General features: G+C 46.2%; 4 protein-coding genes across 6 annotated transcripts; 3 read left to right on the top strand and 1 right to left on the bottom strand.

The window, feature by feature from the left end:
* Window positions 1–282: 282 nt before the first annotated feature.
* On the top strand, window positions 283–10717 carry LOC122622351 (broad-complex core protein isoforms 1/2/3/4/5). 3 transcript variants are annotated; one of them, XM_043800739.1, is made up of 3 exons: window positions 283–1015; window positions 6520–7431; window positions 8314–9777. In XM_043800739.1, exons 1-3 carry the CDS (start codon window positions 811–813, stop codon window positions 9219–9221), a joined length of 2025 nt encoding a protein of 674 aa, XP_043656674.1. In that variant the 5' UTR covers window positions 283–810; the 3' UTR covers window positions 9222–9777. The 3 variants fall into 3 exon arrangements, with proteins under 3 accessions (XP_043656674.1, XP_043656676.1, XP_043656675.1); XM_043800741.1 differs by lacking the exon at window positions 8314–9777 and adding an exon at window positions 9818–10717 and having other exon boundaries at window positions 313–1015; XM_043800740.1 differs by lacking the exon at window positions 283–1015 and adding an exon at window positions 5689–5703 and having other exon boundaries at window positions 8314–9781.
* On the bottom strand, window positions 10628–12017 carry LOC122622353 (26S proteasome non-ATPase regulatory subunit 6). The gene has a single exon (XM_043800743.1). It carries the CDS (start codon window positions 11887–11889, stop codon window positions 10720–10722), a length of 1170 nt encoding a protein of 389 aa, XP_043656678.1. The 5' UTR covers window positions 11890–12017; the 3' UTR covers window positions 10628–10719.
* A 392-nt stretch (window positions 12018–12409) lies between these two features.
* Window positions 12410–14542, top strand: LOC122622352 (AP-2 complex subunit mu). Its single transcript, XM_043800742.1, has 4 exons — window positions 12410–12473; window positions 12534–12722; window positions 12785–13223; window positions 13280–14542. Exons 2-4 carry the CDS (start codon window positions 12546–12548, stop codon window positions 13975–13977), a joined length of 1314 nt encoding a protein of 437 aa, XP_043656677.1. The 5' UTR covers window positions 12410–12473; window positions 12534–12545; the 3' UTR covers window positions 13978–14542.
* A 361-nt stretch (window positions 14543–14903) lies between these two features.
* On the top strand, window positions 14904–15879 carry LOC122620364 (protein D3). The gene is made up of 2 exons (XM_043797792.1): window positions 14904–15615; window positions 15679–15879. The coding sequence occupies exons 1-2, from the start codon at window positions 15215–15217 to the stop codon at window positions 15815–15817; spliced, it is 540 nt and encodes a 179-aa protein (XP_043653727.1). The 5' UTR covers window positions 14904–15214; the 3' UTR covers window positions 15818–15879.
* The last annotated feature ends 10 nt before the right edge of the window (window positions 15880–15889 follow it).

Here is a 15889-nt window from a genome sequence, read left to right as displayed (position 1 = left end):
ATAAATTTCAAAAACTTCTTTCAAGCATTTGAGAATTTAAATATTTTACGTACATAGTTGGCACGAGTCCTATCGGTATTATAAACGAATGCCTATAATTGACGTACAAATATACATTTAACAAAATAATTGTTTGGGATTAAAAATCTGTTTAGTATCTTTAACATTACGATTTAAGAAGGCTTTGTGTTAGTAAGGTACTTCAAATTATATTCATACTTACTATATGCTTCGTTATTTAATTTTCTTTCAAAGTTCTGTATTGTTATACCTGTTTTAGAATTAATCCTAAGTGAATTTTTTAATTGAAGTAAAAGTTCACCAAACATTTTCGTTTGTTTACCAGTGGCCAGTGAGACCGTTCGCTGGGGCACCCGAAAAACCACCGTTTCGCAGTTCCTCAAAGTGTGGGGGGGTGGTGAGTTCATTATCAGCCGGAACGTAAACAGCGTCGCTGCTTTTCACGCTTTCCGAAAAAAATGTTTAAATCACACTGTGTTAATTAGAGCCCAAATCAAAATCAATGCGCCCGTGGACGCGAACGACTCGAGATCGTGTGCGCGTGAATGCGGATTAAGTAGCTATTAGCTAGTTTAACAAATTCAAACACTTGCTACAATAAAAATAAAGGTGCGTGAGAATACGTGAATTGTGATTTTTGGCCCGTGAACGAATCACGAGCAAAGCGGATAAACAAAAGCCATAAAAAACAGATTCGCACGAGAATCATCGCAAAAGTCTGTGCGCATAAATTACGCCAGCCAATTGGAATTGGAAAAGTCTGGTTTTCGGCGAGCATCCGCATCCGCCATGGACGACGAGTTCAAGCTGTGCTGGAAAAACTTCCAGGACAACATCGCCAGCGGCTTCCAGAATCTGTACGACCGCGGCGACCTGGTGGACGTGACCCTCGCCTGCGATGGAAAGCTCCTCCATGCCCACAAGATAGTGCTGGCCATCTGCAGCCCCTACTTCCAGGAGATCTTCACCACCAATCCCTGCAAGCATCCCATCAGTGAGTACTCCGATTGGGTCGCCACATAATTGTGGCCCCATCAATAGACTACCTCGCCGGCGTCCCCGGTTTAAATGCTAAGTTATACAGCGTGTCTTACTTTGTCAGCGGCATGCATATGGATACAGATAGTGGGCCCAGTCGTGGATATGGTCCTCCACAAATTGGTCAAGTTTTATGTTCCGGGCTTTTGTGGCCATGCATATGGATGATCCCAATGAGACATTGCGTTCCTAAGTGAATCACCCGTGTTTCTTACAAATTGGTTAGCTTCTGACATTACAAAAATTTGTACAAATATTTTCTAAAAATATTTAAAGCCAGAAGAAGGGTCTAAGTTCCCAACAAAACCATGAATACTTGCTACTTTGTTTAGGCTTTCACTAGGCCATATCATGGCCTTTATTCAAATAGTCTATATAATGACTTTTCCTTTTCAATGCCAGGAAAGAGAGTCTACTGGTTACATGGTCGTTTAGAAATTAGAGCCTGATTTTCTCTTTCGGCCACAGTATTCCTACAGAAATCGGTCAGTTTATCACTGGGACAGCGGTGTCAGTTTATCGAGGAGCCCGCCCGTCAGCCTGTCTGTTCGTCACTCTTGTCAAACGCTTAGATATAAATCAACCTTTGTGTTAAATTCCATGACACATTCGGTGGTTATCAGCCCAGCTCCACCTCCGTTTCGATTTCGAGTTCCAGTCGAGAGACCCAGCAAGTCTAGGGCTTTACAGTATCACTACCATAAACCCAACTACCCACCTTATTAACTTTTCACTTAACTTTAGAACTCCGCTTCAGAAGCTTAACTTAGCTTTTTTTACGTACATGCGTTATAATCAAATAATAATATTAGTCGGTTGATGGATCGCCCATTAGAATTAATTATTGCACTTCTCGTACACAAGGTGGTACCTTCCCTTTTCTGATCCACGTACCAGTTAGTGGAGTTTGACTGTAGAGTCGTAAATCGAAAGACAAACAGCAGCAACCCACTAAGAATCGAGGTCTGGTGATAATCCTCCGGTGAGCCGAATGCCGCCGCCTGGTTGTCTATGGCTGTGTGGTAGCTGCCGGAGTCCTCCGCCTCCGGAGGCACATCGGGATTGTTTACCCTCGCCACGCACGGAGTATCCATCGTGATAAGGTCCATGGCGAGAGCGCAGAGTCGGAGTCGGAGCCGCAGCCCACTTCGATCGGATCGGGGAGATTGGGTGCGTTGCTGACCTCATCAAATGTACTTCAAATGGACTCTAGAACGGTGGTGTACTATTTATGTACGCTATATGTGGTGTATATGGTGTATGGATATGAGATATCGCCGTGGCCCCTCCTGGTCGGTTCGATTCCGATTTCGTTCGCGGTCGTGTTGAACACGGCTGCCTGCTGCACGGTGGCTTTATCTGATCAGGCGGCCATAAAAAATAAGGTTTTATCTTTTCAAGTAGCAGCAGGAAGGTGCTACCTACCCACGAACGCTGCTACAAGAGGTATTTCCAAAGATAAAGAATATTAATATACCCTATAAATAACGGCGAACCCAAGCGGGGGCAAGTTATTAAATATAACCAACCAACCAACCATTCAACCAACCATTCAACCAACCAACCAACCAGCCAGCCAACAACAGTCATCGAGGTGCTAACAAGCCAAATAGCTGTGTGTGTTCCGTGTGTAACACGCAGCAACAACAATAGTCTAAATATTTTTTATCTTTTTATCGCGTTTAACAATCATTTATTGCCCAACTGAGCAACTGGGTCCACCCTCACACCTTCACCCTTCATCCAACCACTCGAAGTTTTTAGTTTTCGAGATATTGATTAGAGAGCCTCGCTCGATTGATGTATGTATGTATGAACGAGTATGTACCATACGTGTTTCCGCTGCTCCGGACGTGTAAATCAATCCACACCGTGCCGGCCAAGTGGTTATATCTGGCCAGCCGTCGCAGTCCCCAATACAATGCTAATCCTCCAAAATTATCTATTTATTATTGGCATAAACAAGACGGACATCGTCTGGGGGCAGCGGTTTTATCAGCCCAGCGTTTAGTGCCAACCACTTTACTTTGGGTATCACTCTTGATCGTAAAATAAGATTTTGAACTTATTGCTCGTTAGATAACGCACTCAGACAGTCGCAGTATGTGCCATGTGTGATATTGGGCCTCTCCAAGAACCAGGTCCAAGCCTCTTCCCTTCCACATCCCCCTAGTCACCTGGCCACCTGGCAATTCCCACTCCCGATTTGAAGTAGCCACGGCGATCGAATATAGCCTTTCCGTTGCTTACCGGCCAGCTTTTGGGGCTGGAAAGATAATATAATATCGATCGCCGGACTTGTCGTAAATATTAAACACCCACTGTTATTAATATATTGCCGCACCGTGACTAAAAGCAAAGTCGTCGTTCTATTTGTTTCTCCACGCTTCAGAGGGGGTAAACAATTTTTATGGGGACCTGCACTATTTATTTCGGCAAAGTAATCCATTTTTGGCCACGTTGGACTTTGAGTTCCAGTGCGTTCTTAACCCCTAATCTTCAATTTGTTTATTTCGATGTTATACGCTTGCCAAGATTATCAAAAGTGTTTGAATTGCTCGGAAACTAAGGTAGATCATAGTTAATTTTCTCTTGTCGGAGATATAGACAGCTATTTTTTTAATGGTTAAGAAAATCTGAAAATCTAAATCTAATATAGGAATTAAACTTTGTAAGAAGGTCGTTATAATTATCTGTCCAAAAAGGAAAGCTCGTCATTTTATGATACATATAAAAACTAAACTGAATATTATATGACTGTCACTCAAATATTAAGTTGAGTAGAGTATGTATTCTGCATAAGCTACTTGAACTTATTATTAAAAAAAAAACCTAAACGCTTTTGAAGGCGTTAATCCAATTGAATTATCGAGTTTATAAACCCTTCTACATTTCCCGCTTCTGGGTTACCCAATCGATCGCGTTGAAAGTTGTTTACGTACAGCAGTATTTTATGGTCTCTTCGCATTATATCAAACTTTGACTTTGAGCATATGAAATTTCATAAATGCTTTTATTGCCCATATGTGTTGACAATTTGTAATTTATTGGCCTGCCAGAAGCCAGTAGCCCGTAGCCAGTAGTTAGTAGCCAGTGGCCAGAAATCGCCAATTGACGTGGCAATCGACTAAGCTGGGCTAATCCCTGGGCCAGCCGGACTCCTTCGGGGCATTTCCATTCGAGAAGAGTTGGGGGCGGGAAAGGGAAATGGAGTGGAAATGGAATCAGAATGGAAATCTATGACCAAGCTCTTGGGTTGGCTGGGTCTCTGGTTGTCGGTTGGGCTTCTTGGCCTTTTATCAGGTTGTACTACTACCAGCGCGACAATTCGATTCGACTACTCGACTATTATGGCGTTTGGAGATAACAAATATTTATGAATGTTCGTGCGACGACATTGTCAAAATGAGGCAGCCCACTCCACTACAAGCCCGACGGCTCTACGAATCACCGAGGGGAACAACAATAGAACCTATTGGCGTTCTGATTCGATAAACATTTATCATAATCATAAAATAAAACTGTTTCGAAATCGATCGCCTGCGATCCGATTGGTGGAACCATTTGTAGTGGGCGTGATCTTGTTTGGCGAGGGTGTTCGCGTCCCAAAACAAATCAAAATCGAGCTGAGGCAGATATCGCTGCAGTTCAGCAGTTCACCAGTTCAGCAGTTCCCCAGTTCCTCAGTACCCAATCCCCAGTTCCAGACGCTCTGATATCAGCAGAGATCACCGCGGGTCAGGCGACTGATGGTGCCGCACATACTATATGGCATACATTTAGGCAAACAGCGATCGAGACGCGATGATCTGAGTTTTGGGTACTGTCGATTCCCTCTTATCAGCAGCATGCACGGATTTATCACGTTCTCCGTGAACTTTAGACAGAGTTTATCTACGGGGGTCGGGGTCCATAAATGGTTTATTGATTCAAAAGAATTTTGTATATGGATCTCTTTGTCTTGATTCACGCTCGCACTTTATCTCCGGCGATGCTGGCCATGTATCTGCGTCTCCGGGCACGGAAAAGTGAGGCAAATGATAGTGATAGTGGTGTATACTGAGTGCCCTCAATGTGGAGTCCCGTATCTATCTGGCATCAGTTGAGTGTCGATGTGTGCACTGTACCCCTGGAGCAAAGCAATATATTGCTTCACATATTGCCTGGATTTTGATCTTCGCCAGGCGATCACTCGGACGAATACGGACATGCCAAGGCGCAGATAGATAGATAGGCGAGACAAAATGATCCGTAATGACGACTACGGCAAATGATAGGGCACAATTGATGTCGTCGTTCGTCGTTCAGATTAAGCAACCAAGTTTGTCTGTTGCTGATCGGCGATTTAATATTGTATTTACATACAGCCGTACATATGCGATGTATGTACGCCTGTTTGTGTAATAAAATTGTTATTGAGAACAAGTGATAATATTGTTTTTAACTAGATGTTGATGCTGCGAGCGACAGGCACAGTGGGCAGGGGTTGATGGGAATGCACTGATAAGAATCAGTTTCAGATCAGCAGGTTTTTTTTAGTAATCTGTCAGAAAAAGTACTAACCTAATCTGAAATCGGGCTTAAGCGCTTTAATTAATTTGTGAATCCTGCTTTTGGCGGGAAAGCAAAATGATGAACTATCATGTATAACCTTGAATTAAAGACTCTTTTTAAATGTATTTATAGGTTTTTAAAATAATTACTCAAAACACCTAATCTTCTCTGAAACATCTTTCTCTGCAAAAACGATTAACAACTTATATTTCCACGGCTACAACAAATTTATAGACATTTGTTTAGAACACAAAAATCGACTTTATGGCTCACTGTGAACTATGAAATATTGAAACTTATGTGGCATGATCTCGAACCACCCCTGAGATAACAGATCCGCACCACTGTGGATCCGATTCGAATCCGGACTGCTCCACAGCTTCTTAGGACGAGTGGGGAGCAGGCGGATGATATGTCATGCTACTTATTTTATAATTATTGCTGTGCTACTGCGTTGCTGTTGTTGAGTTTATATTTAAGTTTTCAGATTTCTTATCATAGCTGTTTTTATGTATTGATTTAGTATTTGAGCGTTTCGATGATAACATCTCCACTACGAATGTGACCTCCTTTCCTACTGATGTTATTATTGTCGTTTCGAGTCTTTATGTAAACAAGCAATTACGTTGAATCAATTTTGGGTTGAGGGAAAAACATAAAAACAGTTTGTAATCAGTCTGGAAACATTTCCAAATCCCCTTAAGTTTAAACGTTTTTAAAATAATCACTGGGCTGTTGACAAGCACGTTTTTTGATTTTTCAAGGAATGTTGCTTGTTACTCAAAAATATGTACTTATCTCAAATTCTCTGCATAATCATAATTCTTTTTGTGCATTTCTCCATGGATTCGCTTGAAAGTGGATACTCCTTATAACACATTTTTGTATATCTCCAAATCTTTCTAGTAATACTCAAGGATGTAAGCTTCAACATTATGATGGAGCTACTGGAGTTCATGTACCAAGGAGTGGTGAATGTTAAGCACACGGAGCTGCAGTCGTTCATGAAGATTGGCCAGCTGCTGCAGATCAAGGGCTTGGCTACCAATTCGAACTCCTCGCCAGGATCGAGCGTATCCGAGAAGTCCTCTAGTCAGCCACCGGCAGAAGAATCGAGCAACATCAATCATCACAGCTCCAACAATAATAGCAATAACAATAGCAAATCGGAAACGGATCACAATGAATCCAAGGGCCAGAGCAATTCAAGAACCACTTCGCCAGGTGGTGCCAGCAGAGCCTCCAACGATGCCAGCCACCTCTACACATCCGGCAAGCGTCCGATGCCGTCGGATTTTGGCAGCGATTCCCTGTCCATTTACTCCGGCAAACAGTTGAGACGCTCCCTCAAGGACCATGGCTCCGGCGGAAGCGAAGGAGGCGGAGGCGATCACGCGGATAGTGCAGCCGCATTGGACAACAGCCTGAATTCAGAGGAGTTCTTCTTGCCACCCATTCCACAAATTACGATGGGAGAACAGCGCTACGATCTCGGAGGTCTGAAGCGCGAATCGGATGGTCACCATCACGGTCCATTGTCGGCTGGTGGAGGTAGCTCGGGCAGCGTGGGCAGCCTCACCTCCTCGGCCTCTCCATCTGCACCCATCCGAAATCCCTTTGCCCCGGCCTTCAACATGGACAACTACTTCTACAAGGGCGGCAACAGCAGTGGTCCCAGCGGCAGCTCCAATAATTCGGGCGGCCCATGTGGCATCAACAACAATGGATCCGTGGGCTCCGGCACCGAGTACCCCAACGAACTGTACATGCCCAACGATTACTCCAAAAACTTTGCCAACCACATGGACATTCCCTCAAGTAGGTGGCATCCTGATTTGTGCCGCTGGCACTATTTTGATCACTTTTCTGTTGCATGTAGCTTGGCATTCATTTTGACTTATTATTTTATTCTTTATAAGATTGGGCTATTATTTTGCATCCATCATTGCGCATACATATTTAACACGATCATTCACTCCACGTACACACTAGCCCACTGAACTCATTGTCACTAACCACTAAGGAATGGAACCAAATGGAGACCTAACAGAGCGGCCATTGATTGTCGAGAGATATTTGCTGATTTAACTGGGGTAAAAGTATTAGCAGAAGTAAATACTTGAACTGAGCGCATAGTTAGATAAACATCAGATAGCTCTGATTGCCCGTGAGATTCAGTTGTTCGATCGACCTGGCAGACTGGTGGGCCTCAAGGCACATGTTTTGCTGCAAATCTTTCCAAGGGGTTGAAGACTATTCGATTCACTACAAACTGGGGTTTAAAATGATCAAAAAAAGTAAAAATTTATTCAAATAATTTCTAAATAGTTCTCTTATAATGCGTTTATTCTCCATAAAGTTTGTCTTGTGATATTTCTAAAACATACTAAAAACTAAAGTTTGATTCAGGTTCGAAACGATTTAAAACACTTTCAGCCGCATTTGAAACACACATTAAGTAGTGCTTTTAGTTGAAATACATTTAGTACTGGCTTTATAACGTGGTACAATCGAATCCTTGTAACGCCTAACAATCCGCACAGTATCGAGAACACGCACACCCAACCGCATCTTCCAAACGGAGGAGGAGTGCGACTCCTCCCCCGCTATCCAATAGCTTGCCTCTTTCCCCTGTAAATAACACCCTTTGAGCGTCCAGCGAAGAACAGACCACTAATGATCCACCATTGTCCGGAGCAGGCGGCAGCAACATGGTGATGCTGTCCACCACCTCGCTGCTGCACGGCAACTGCGTGTTCAACCGAAACAACACGGTGGCCACGCAGCAGGGCATGAAGACCTACTGGCTGTGCAAGTCGTACCGGATCAGCATGTGCCGGGCGCGGTGCATCACCCACTTGGGCAGGATCATATCCGCCACGGGCGTCCACAACCACACGCCGCACATGCGCGGCGGTCAGGGATCTTCGGCGCCCTCGACAGCGTCAGTTTCTGGAAATCCAGCGCCTGTGCCCATTTCCAGCCAAGCGGCTTACTCTCTAACGGATGGAGGTGGCCACTTGGGTCCGGATTTGCAGCATGGCAATCGTGTGCCAAACATGTTTGCCAATCAAACACCACCACCGCCGCCACCACCACCACCACTCCCAGTGACATCAACGCCGCACCACCCGCATCATCACCACCACTTGGGACAACCTCTCCCCAATCTCCTGGTGCAGCACCATCCGGCGCCAACGCACATGGAGCAGCATGGCAGCTCAGCGAGCCTCTTGCACAATCCAAATCTGATGCACCTGCAGACCCAGACTCACCATCAACAGCAACACCACCAGCAGCACTCGCCACACAATCCTCCGCCTCCGCAGCAACATAATCTGGAGCTGGGAGGTGGCTCGGGATCGGGACCAGTGCTTCTCTCGCCTGCGCATCTGCAGCAAAGTCCACAATCAAACCGGAGCAGTCATTCCCTCCAGGCACAGAGTCCACCTCCACAACCCGTGGAGGAACAGCAGCCACACCAGCAGCAGCAGCAGCAAGAAGGAGCTGGCTCTGAGGTTGCCACGGATCCCAGCAGTGCTCACGTGATCAACTCCATCACCATATCCCCGAACAGCAGACACACCTTCAAGATGGAGAACATGTAAGGCTGTTGCCGCGGAAACCTCCACATCGCACTGCCTCAAAAGCGGAGGTATAATTTATTTTTGACTAGCTAGAGTTTTTAGTAGCAAATTGAATTTGATTCGAGAGAGAGAGTAAAGAGTAACTAATGTAAATACCCGTACCAATGTGCATAATGTATTTGATAAACTAATGCGAAACGATAAACCAAAAGTTACTAATGGGCGCTGTGAAATGAATCCCAGATTAAGCTAACCAGAGTAATTTTGGATATGTTTCGTGGCCCTGTGCGTATATCAATGGGTATTCCAATGGCCAAGCACTAACCAACTACAAATAGGGTTACCTCCTAAAATAGAATAACTGGCACTTTCGATCTGATATAATAATAATATTATACCAGTTCCAAAGGTATCTTTAACTTATATAATCACCGAGCAGGTAAGTAAACTGCATGACACACATAAACACACATAATTTTGGGCTCATTCGTGTATGTCCTGGCATCCAAAACCAAACATAACCAGCAGAGGGAGCGGAGAGTACTACTCCAAGCATACCCATCAGCAGCCACAGACCCAAAACCGATCCTCACTAGCCTTCTCGTCCTGTATTGTAGTCGCACCCGGCGAGCACTGGTTCCAGGGCAAGCTGGAGTTCATGCTGAGCCAGCGCGGCAAGCCGCTGCTGGTCCACGACGGGCACACCTTCGGCATTCAGTACGTGCGCAAGGACAAGAAGTACTGGCAGTGCAACCTGTCGCGCAAGTTCAACTGCAAGGCGCGCGTGACCACCACGGACACCGGCGACATCATCGTGACCAACAACGAGCACTGCCACACGGAGATACGTCAGCACCTGCGCAAGGACTACCAGCGCAACAAGGTGATGATGAATGCGCTGATCAACCTGAGTACGAGTCACATGCGACGCCACAATATGAGCGGTCTGGGTGCGTTGCCCATGGTGCCCGAGGTCCTGACCCAGGGCACACCCATCCACGAAATGGTTCAGAACCTGCACGAAATGGCAGCAAAAGCATCGGCGGGACAGCAACATCACCAACAACAGCAACAGCAGCGGGCACATGACCTGGATGAGCCGCTAGACTGCGGACTCCGATCCTCGGTGGCGCTCGATGAGATGGCGCGCAGCTTCATGACCAACAACAAGCCCTCAATTGCCTTCCCGGGCAGCGAATCTGGTCATAACCAGCATGGCAGCGATACCAAAGAGGAACCGTCGTGGAAGGAGAAGATCGAGGGCGACGCTTAGGCTTACATTCAAATAGCAGGTCAAACGGCAGTTAAGTACAAAAGTGGAATGATTGCAATAATACTCAAATACACTAAAAGACGGCGTAACCAAAATAATTCCAAAGAATTTAGTTAATACATAAGCGAACGTACAATCTGCTAGAGCATTTCCATGAGTTTTTTATCGTTTTTATTATTGTACGTTGCATTAGCTTTACACTGTAATAAATGTTGAATTTGAATAAATCTTTTTATATGAACTACATTAGATGTTTATCACGCGGCTCAGCTTCTGGATGCGGTTGAGCAGCAGATCGCCCTGCTTGATGGTCGCCTGATACTGCCAGTTCTTGTTGTCAGGCCGATTGGTCTCCACAATGCCGCCGACGCGATCCACCTTGGCGTGCAGCCGTCCGGCGGCGATGAAGCGGGCCAGCTCCTGGTCGATGTAGTCCACGGTTACGCCGAACGACTCGGCCATATACTGCAGGGTGAGGGAGCGGTACGATTCCAGCAACTGGGTGTAGCCCAGAATGCGCATCTCGCGCACGTAGTAGCGGTAGTGGGGGTGAATGAGGTAGTCCGAGCGCAGATGCTTCTCTACGCCGGCCAAGTTCACGTAGAAGTTCTCGTATTGGCAGTTGTACAGGGCGAACAGGAACTGTTTCACGTCGGGCAGGCCGTGGAGCACCTCCTGGATTTCGGAGCCCTTGATCACTTTGTCGCGCAGCTCATTGCGGGGCAGGGCGATCATGGCCACGTAAACGGTGTAGCGCACAAAGGTGGGGTAGTCCATCAGCTCGTATGAGGTAAAGGTGCTCACGGTGTCCAGGAAGAAGGTGGCCGCCGCCTTGAAGTCACGCACTGCCACCGAGTAGACGCCCTGGTATACCTTCAGCCGGTTGCGTCGGTCCCAGTCGCCGCCCTCCTCGATCAGATACTTGGCCTTATCGATGTTGCGAGTGATAAGATCATGGTCGAGGTAGAACAGTCCCAAACGGATCAGATGGAATACGATGTCCAGGCGGTGGCCCAGGGAAACGGTCTTCTCGTAGGTCTTGCGGAATGCGGTCTCCGCCGCAGCCTTGTCACCAATGCGGCACAAGTACTCTGACTTCTTCAGGTTTGCCTCGCGTACTTCCATCTCGCCCAGATTCTTTTCCGCATCCTCGATCGCTGCGTCCAGCTGCTCCACCTCCACGCGATTGTTCTCCTTCATGCGCGCCAGCAGATCCTTGTCCACGGCCCAGCCGAGTTCCGTGCAGATGTGCTCGTACCACGGGGCCATGTTCTCCGTGCGGATTGCCTCCAGAAGCTTCGCCTTCAACGCCGCATCCTGCTTGTATTCCGCCAGGGTGAGCAAGAACTTCGTTTGGGCCAGCTCCAGGTTAGGGTTCTTCTCCAGACCCTGCTCCTCCAGGTTTTCGGCAGGCATTTTGGTCGGATTTGTGGGTTGCGGTTTGTTAAGCACAGAGAAATACTTGATTTTTTTGACAAAACTTAATTTTGTTTTTGTCAAATCGCAGAGTCATGTACGACCAGTGTGACCCCAAAGTTATCGATAAATTTTACCGTATATTTTAAAAATTGCCGAAAATACCAGAACAGTGTACGTTAAGATAGCGACGAAATTAGGACAATGTAATTGTCAATTGGTTGTTGTTATATTTTATTTATTTCGAAATTGCGAAGGTAATTTTAATTTGGTACTATTAAGAAAAGAAAAATGATCTGCTATTTCATGACTACTTGACAACACGGGCTTAAAAATAATCCTAGAATCTTTTTCTAAAATATCAGGACTTAAATAATTGGTGGGAATGTACGAGCTTCACATGCCAGTAAACTCAATCTTAGTTTTGGAATCCAGCACTCGAATGAACATTTCTTTTTAAATAAGTGTAAGACCATTTCGCCTTTGGTATATACCGGACCTCGAACGGCCACACTAAAGGGGAGTGAAAATTGATTTTCTGATAAAAATTTTCGCTTGAATCTGCAGCATCGTCCACTGTCCATGTATATATCTTATATTTGCATATAAATATATATATTATACCGACTTGGACTAACCATCAGATAGCGCACAAGATGATTGGCGGCCTGTTCGTCTACAACCACAAGGGCGAGGTGCTGATCTCGCGAGTTTACCGCGACGACATCGGTCGGAATGCCGTGGACGCCTTTCGGGTCAACGTCATCCACGCCCGCCAGCAGGTCCGCTCGCCAGTGACGAACATTGCGAGGACCAGCTTCTTCCACATTAAGGTCAGTGCCCGCAGTTCCTTTGATTCCTTCACGCCCACTCATTATCCAATCTCCTTTCACAGAGAGCAAACATTTGGCTGGCGGCTGTGACCAAGCAGAATGTGAACGCTGCCATGGTCTTTGAGTTCCTTCTGAAGATCATCGAGGTGATGCAATCCTACTTCGGCAAGATCTCCGAGGAGAACATCAAGAATAACTTCGTGCTCATCTACGAGCTGCTGGATGAGATCCTCGACTTTGGCTACCCGCAGAACACGGACTCCGGCACTCTGAAGACCTTCATCACACAGCAAGGCATCAAGTCGGCCACCAAGGAGGAGCAGATGCAGATAACCTCACAGGTCACCGGCCAGATTGGCTGGCGTCGCGAGGGCATTAAGTACCGGCGCAACGAGCTTTTCCTGGACGTATTGGAGTACGTGAACCTGCTGATGAGCCCGCAGGGTCAGGTTTTATCTGCCCATGTGGCCGGCAAGGTGGTAATGAAGTCGTACTTGTCGGGTAAGCCAGCATTAACCCTCTATAAATTATTCCTATTAATAAACGCCATGTTGTAGGCATGCCCGAGTGCAAGTTCGGCATCAACGACAAGATCGTGATGGAGTCTAAGGGACGCGGTCTCTCCGGAAATTCAGAGGCGGAAACCTCACGCTCCGGCAAACCCGTTGTGGTCATCGATGACTGCCAGTTCCATCAGTGCGTCAAGCTAAGCAAATTCGAGACGGAGCATTCGATCAGCTTCATCCCGCCGGACGGGGAGTTCGAGCTGATGCGTTACCGTACCACCAAAGACATTTCGCTGCCATTCCGAGTCATCCCGCTGGTGCGGGAGGTGGGTCGCACCAAGATGGAGGTTAAGGTTGTGCTGAAGTCCAACTTTAAGCCCTCGCTGCTGGGCCAAAAGATCGAGGTGAAGATACCAACCCCGCTAAATACATCGGGTGTGCAACTCATTTGTCTGAAGGGCAAAGCCAAATACAAGGCATCGGAGAACGCGATCGTGTGGAAGATTAAGCGCATGGCGGGCATGAAGGAGACACAGCTGTCCGCGGAAATCGAGCTTTTGGAGACGGACACCAAGAAGAAGTGGACCCGGCCACCCATCTCCATGAACTTTGAGGTGCCGTTCGCGCCGTCCGGCTTCAAGGTACGATACCTGAAGGTGTTTGAGCCCAAGCTCAACTACTCCGACCACGATGTGGTCAAATGGGTGCGCTACATCGGACGCAGTGGATTGTACGAGACGCGCTGCTAGGGCGCCCAAGCATCGCCATCACGGAGCAAGAGTATCACAGTTGAATTTAACGAAATGAAGAAGAATGGAGAACGTGTTACCGCATCTATTGGTATTTCCTCAATCAAATTGAACCAGCAGTTAATGTATTCCAAGATTAGTTCCAGCAAGTCCGGAGGACGCCCGAGTAGCGGGTCCACCCCGGACACCCCATGCCGTATACCGCACACACTGCCTCCGCGAGCACTGGATATGCGGGCGGGGCGTGTTCCCTATAGACATACCACTACTAGGTACTATGATTTACCCTACTATGTAATTGTAAACTATGTTGTTTTTATATGCGTCGCGGGACGCCTCTCAAATCTCACGCTCACGTTTCACAACTCTAATTATTATTTGTATTATCGTATTATAAATATATATATATATATATTAATCATTATTTTCATTGTGCAAAGAACAAAGGCGATAAATGCAACTAAGCGTATTTAATAGACCAAAACTCTGTCAGCGCTATCAATATTGATATTCAAGTGTTAATAATATTCGAATTGTTTAATAAATTAGCATGATATATACTAAATGAAATGTTTGTCATGGGTTAAAGGAGATCATATAAGCCATTTCCCTATATCGAACTGATATGCCCTACAATAAAACGGAAAGGTACGATTACAACCTCATAAATGAGTAATATACCACTTTATGATCAACCCCACAAGTGGTGTCTTCGCTATCAGGTGTGCACATTGGTTCCAGATCAGCTAAATCCTTAGATTCAAGTCATAATTTTTGATGATGCCCAAAAAAGTGAAAACTAGTTTTAAGCCGTGAATCATCGCAACAAGTTGTTTGTTGAAGTGATCTTTGCGTTTGCGGTAACAAAAAAGTGCCTAAAAATGCCAGTTCGCATAAAAGCTCAGTTATCGTGGAAGGGCTTTTCACAATTTTCCAACGGCGACAAATCAATGTCAAAACATTGACCAATCAGTTTACCCACCGCGATAAAGTTTATTTCGCTGTGTCCATTAAACTATTATTTCTAGGTGTTAGCTGTTGCCAGCGCCGGATAACCTTGAGTGTCTTGGCCATCCAGATATTAATTAATTGAACTGAAAATTTTAATAAATCCAAAGACATCCGCTGAATCAGAGTGAAGCTTTTGCCTTGTTATCACCCAGCCGGCTTGGTCATCAGTGATAAGGCCACGAAAAAAAGGTATCGTCATCTTTTGGACTAACACGCTACACGTAACATGGATGATATAGTGCCCGATGTGCTGGATGCGGTTCCCGCTGGCACCATAAAGGTCGCCTATGGCGATGGCCTGGAGGTGAAGCAGGGTAACGAGCTGACCCCCACCCAGGTGAAGGATCAACCGAATGTCAGCTGGTCTGGTCTGGAGGGAAAGTCCAACCTATTAACCCTGCTCATGGTGGATCCCGATGCTCCGACTCGCCAGGATCCAAAGTACCGTGAGATTCTGCACTGGGCTGTGGTCAACATTCCCGGCAGCAACGTGGATCCTTCCGGTGGCCATCCTGTGGCAGCCTACGTTGGATCTGGTCCGCCGGAGGGCACTGGCCTGCATCGGTATATTTTCCTGCTCTACCGCCAGGAAAACAAGATCGAGGAGACGCCCACTATACCCAATACGTATGATATATTTATACACATTTATCGGTTTTTTGTGATACTGACAGCTCTTCCCATACACAGTATTCGCGCAGGCCGTTTGAACTTCAAAGCCCGGGATTTTGCCGCCAAGCACGGATTGGGTGAACCCATTGCCGCCAATTACTACCAGGCCCAGTACGATGACTATGTGCCCATTCGGAATAAATCAATCGTAGGCTAGATTTGTGCATATATCATGCAGGGTTTCCAATACACCTTCAATAAAGTTTAACCAATCGCTTATCTCGCTATC

Source organism: Drosophila teissieri, chromosome 3R, assembly GCF_016746235.2.
Source record: "Drosophila teissieri strain GT53w chromosome 3R, Prin_Dtei_1.1, whole genome shotgun sequence".
Lineage (NCBI taxonomy): Eukaryota > Metazoa > Arthropoda > Insecta > Diptera > Drosophilidae > Drosophila > Drosophila teissieri.
Note: the sequence above shows the minus strand (reverse complement) of the source record. Positions and strands in the feature narration are given on the sequence as shown.

Coding starts and splice junctions, on each gene's coding strand:
- LOC122622351 (XM_043800739.1), top strand. CDS start 811: ATGGACGACGAGTTCAAGCTGTGCTGGAAAAACTTCCAGGACAACATC. Junction 1,016..6,519: donor TCCCTGCAAGCATCCCATCA/GTGAGTACTCCG, acceptor AAATCTTTCTAG/TAATACTCAAGGATGTAAGC. Junction 7,432..8,313: donor CCACATGGACATTCCCTCAA/GTAGGTGGCATC, acceptor TGTCCGGAGCAG/GCGGCAGCAACATGGTGATG.
- LOC122622353 (XM_043800743.1), bottom strand. CDS start 11,889: ATGCCTGCCGAAAACCTGGAGGAGCAGGGTCTGGAGAAGAACCCTAAC.
- LOC122622352 (XM_043800742.1), top strand. CDS start 12,546: ATGATTGGCGGCCTGTTCGTCTACAACCACAAGGGCGAGGTGCTGATC. Junction 12,723..12,784: donor CCAGCTTCTTCCACATTAAG/GTCAGTGCCCGC, acceptor CTCCTTTCACAG/AGAGCAAACATTTGGCTGGC. Junction 13,224..13,279: donor AATGAAGTCGTACTTGTCGG/GTAAGCCAGCAT, acceptor GCCATGTTGTAG/GCATGCCCGAGTGCAAGTTC.
- LOC122620364 (XM_043797792.1), top strand. CDS start 15,215: ATGGATGATATAGTGCCCGATGTGCTGGATGCGGTTCCCGCTGGCACC. Junction 15,616..15,678: donor ACGCCCACTATACCCAATAC/GTATGATATATT, acceptor TCCCATACACAG/TATTCGCGCAGGCCGTTTGA.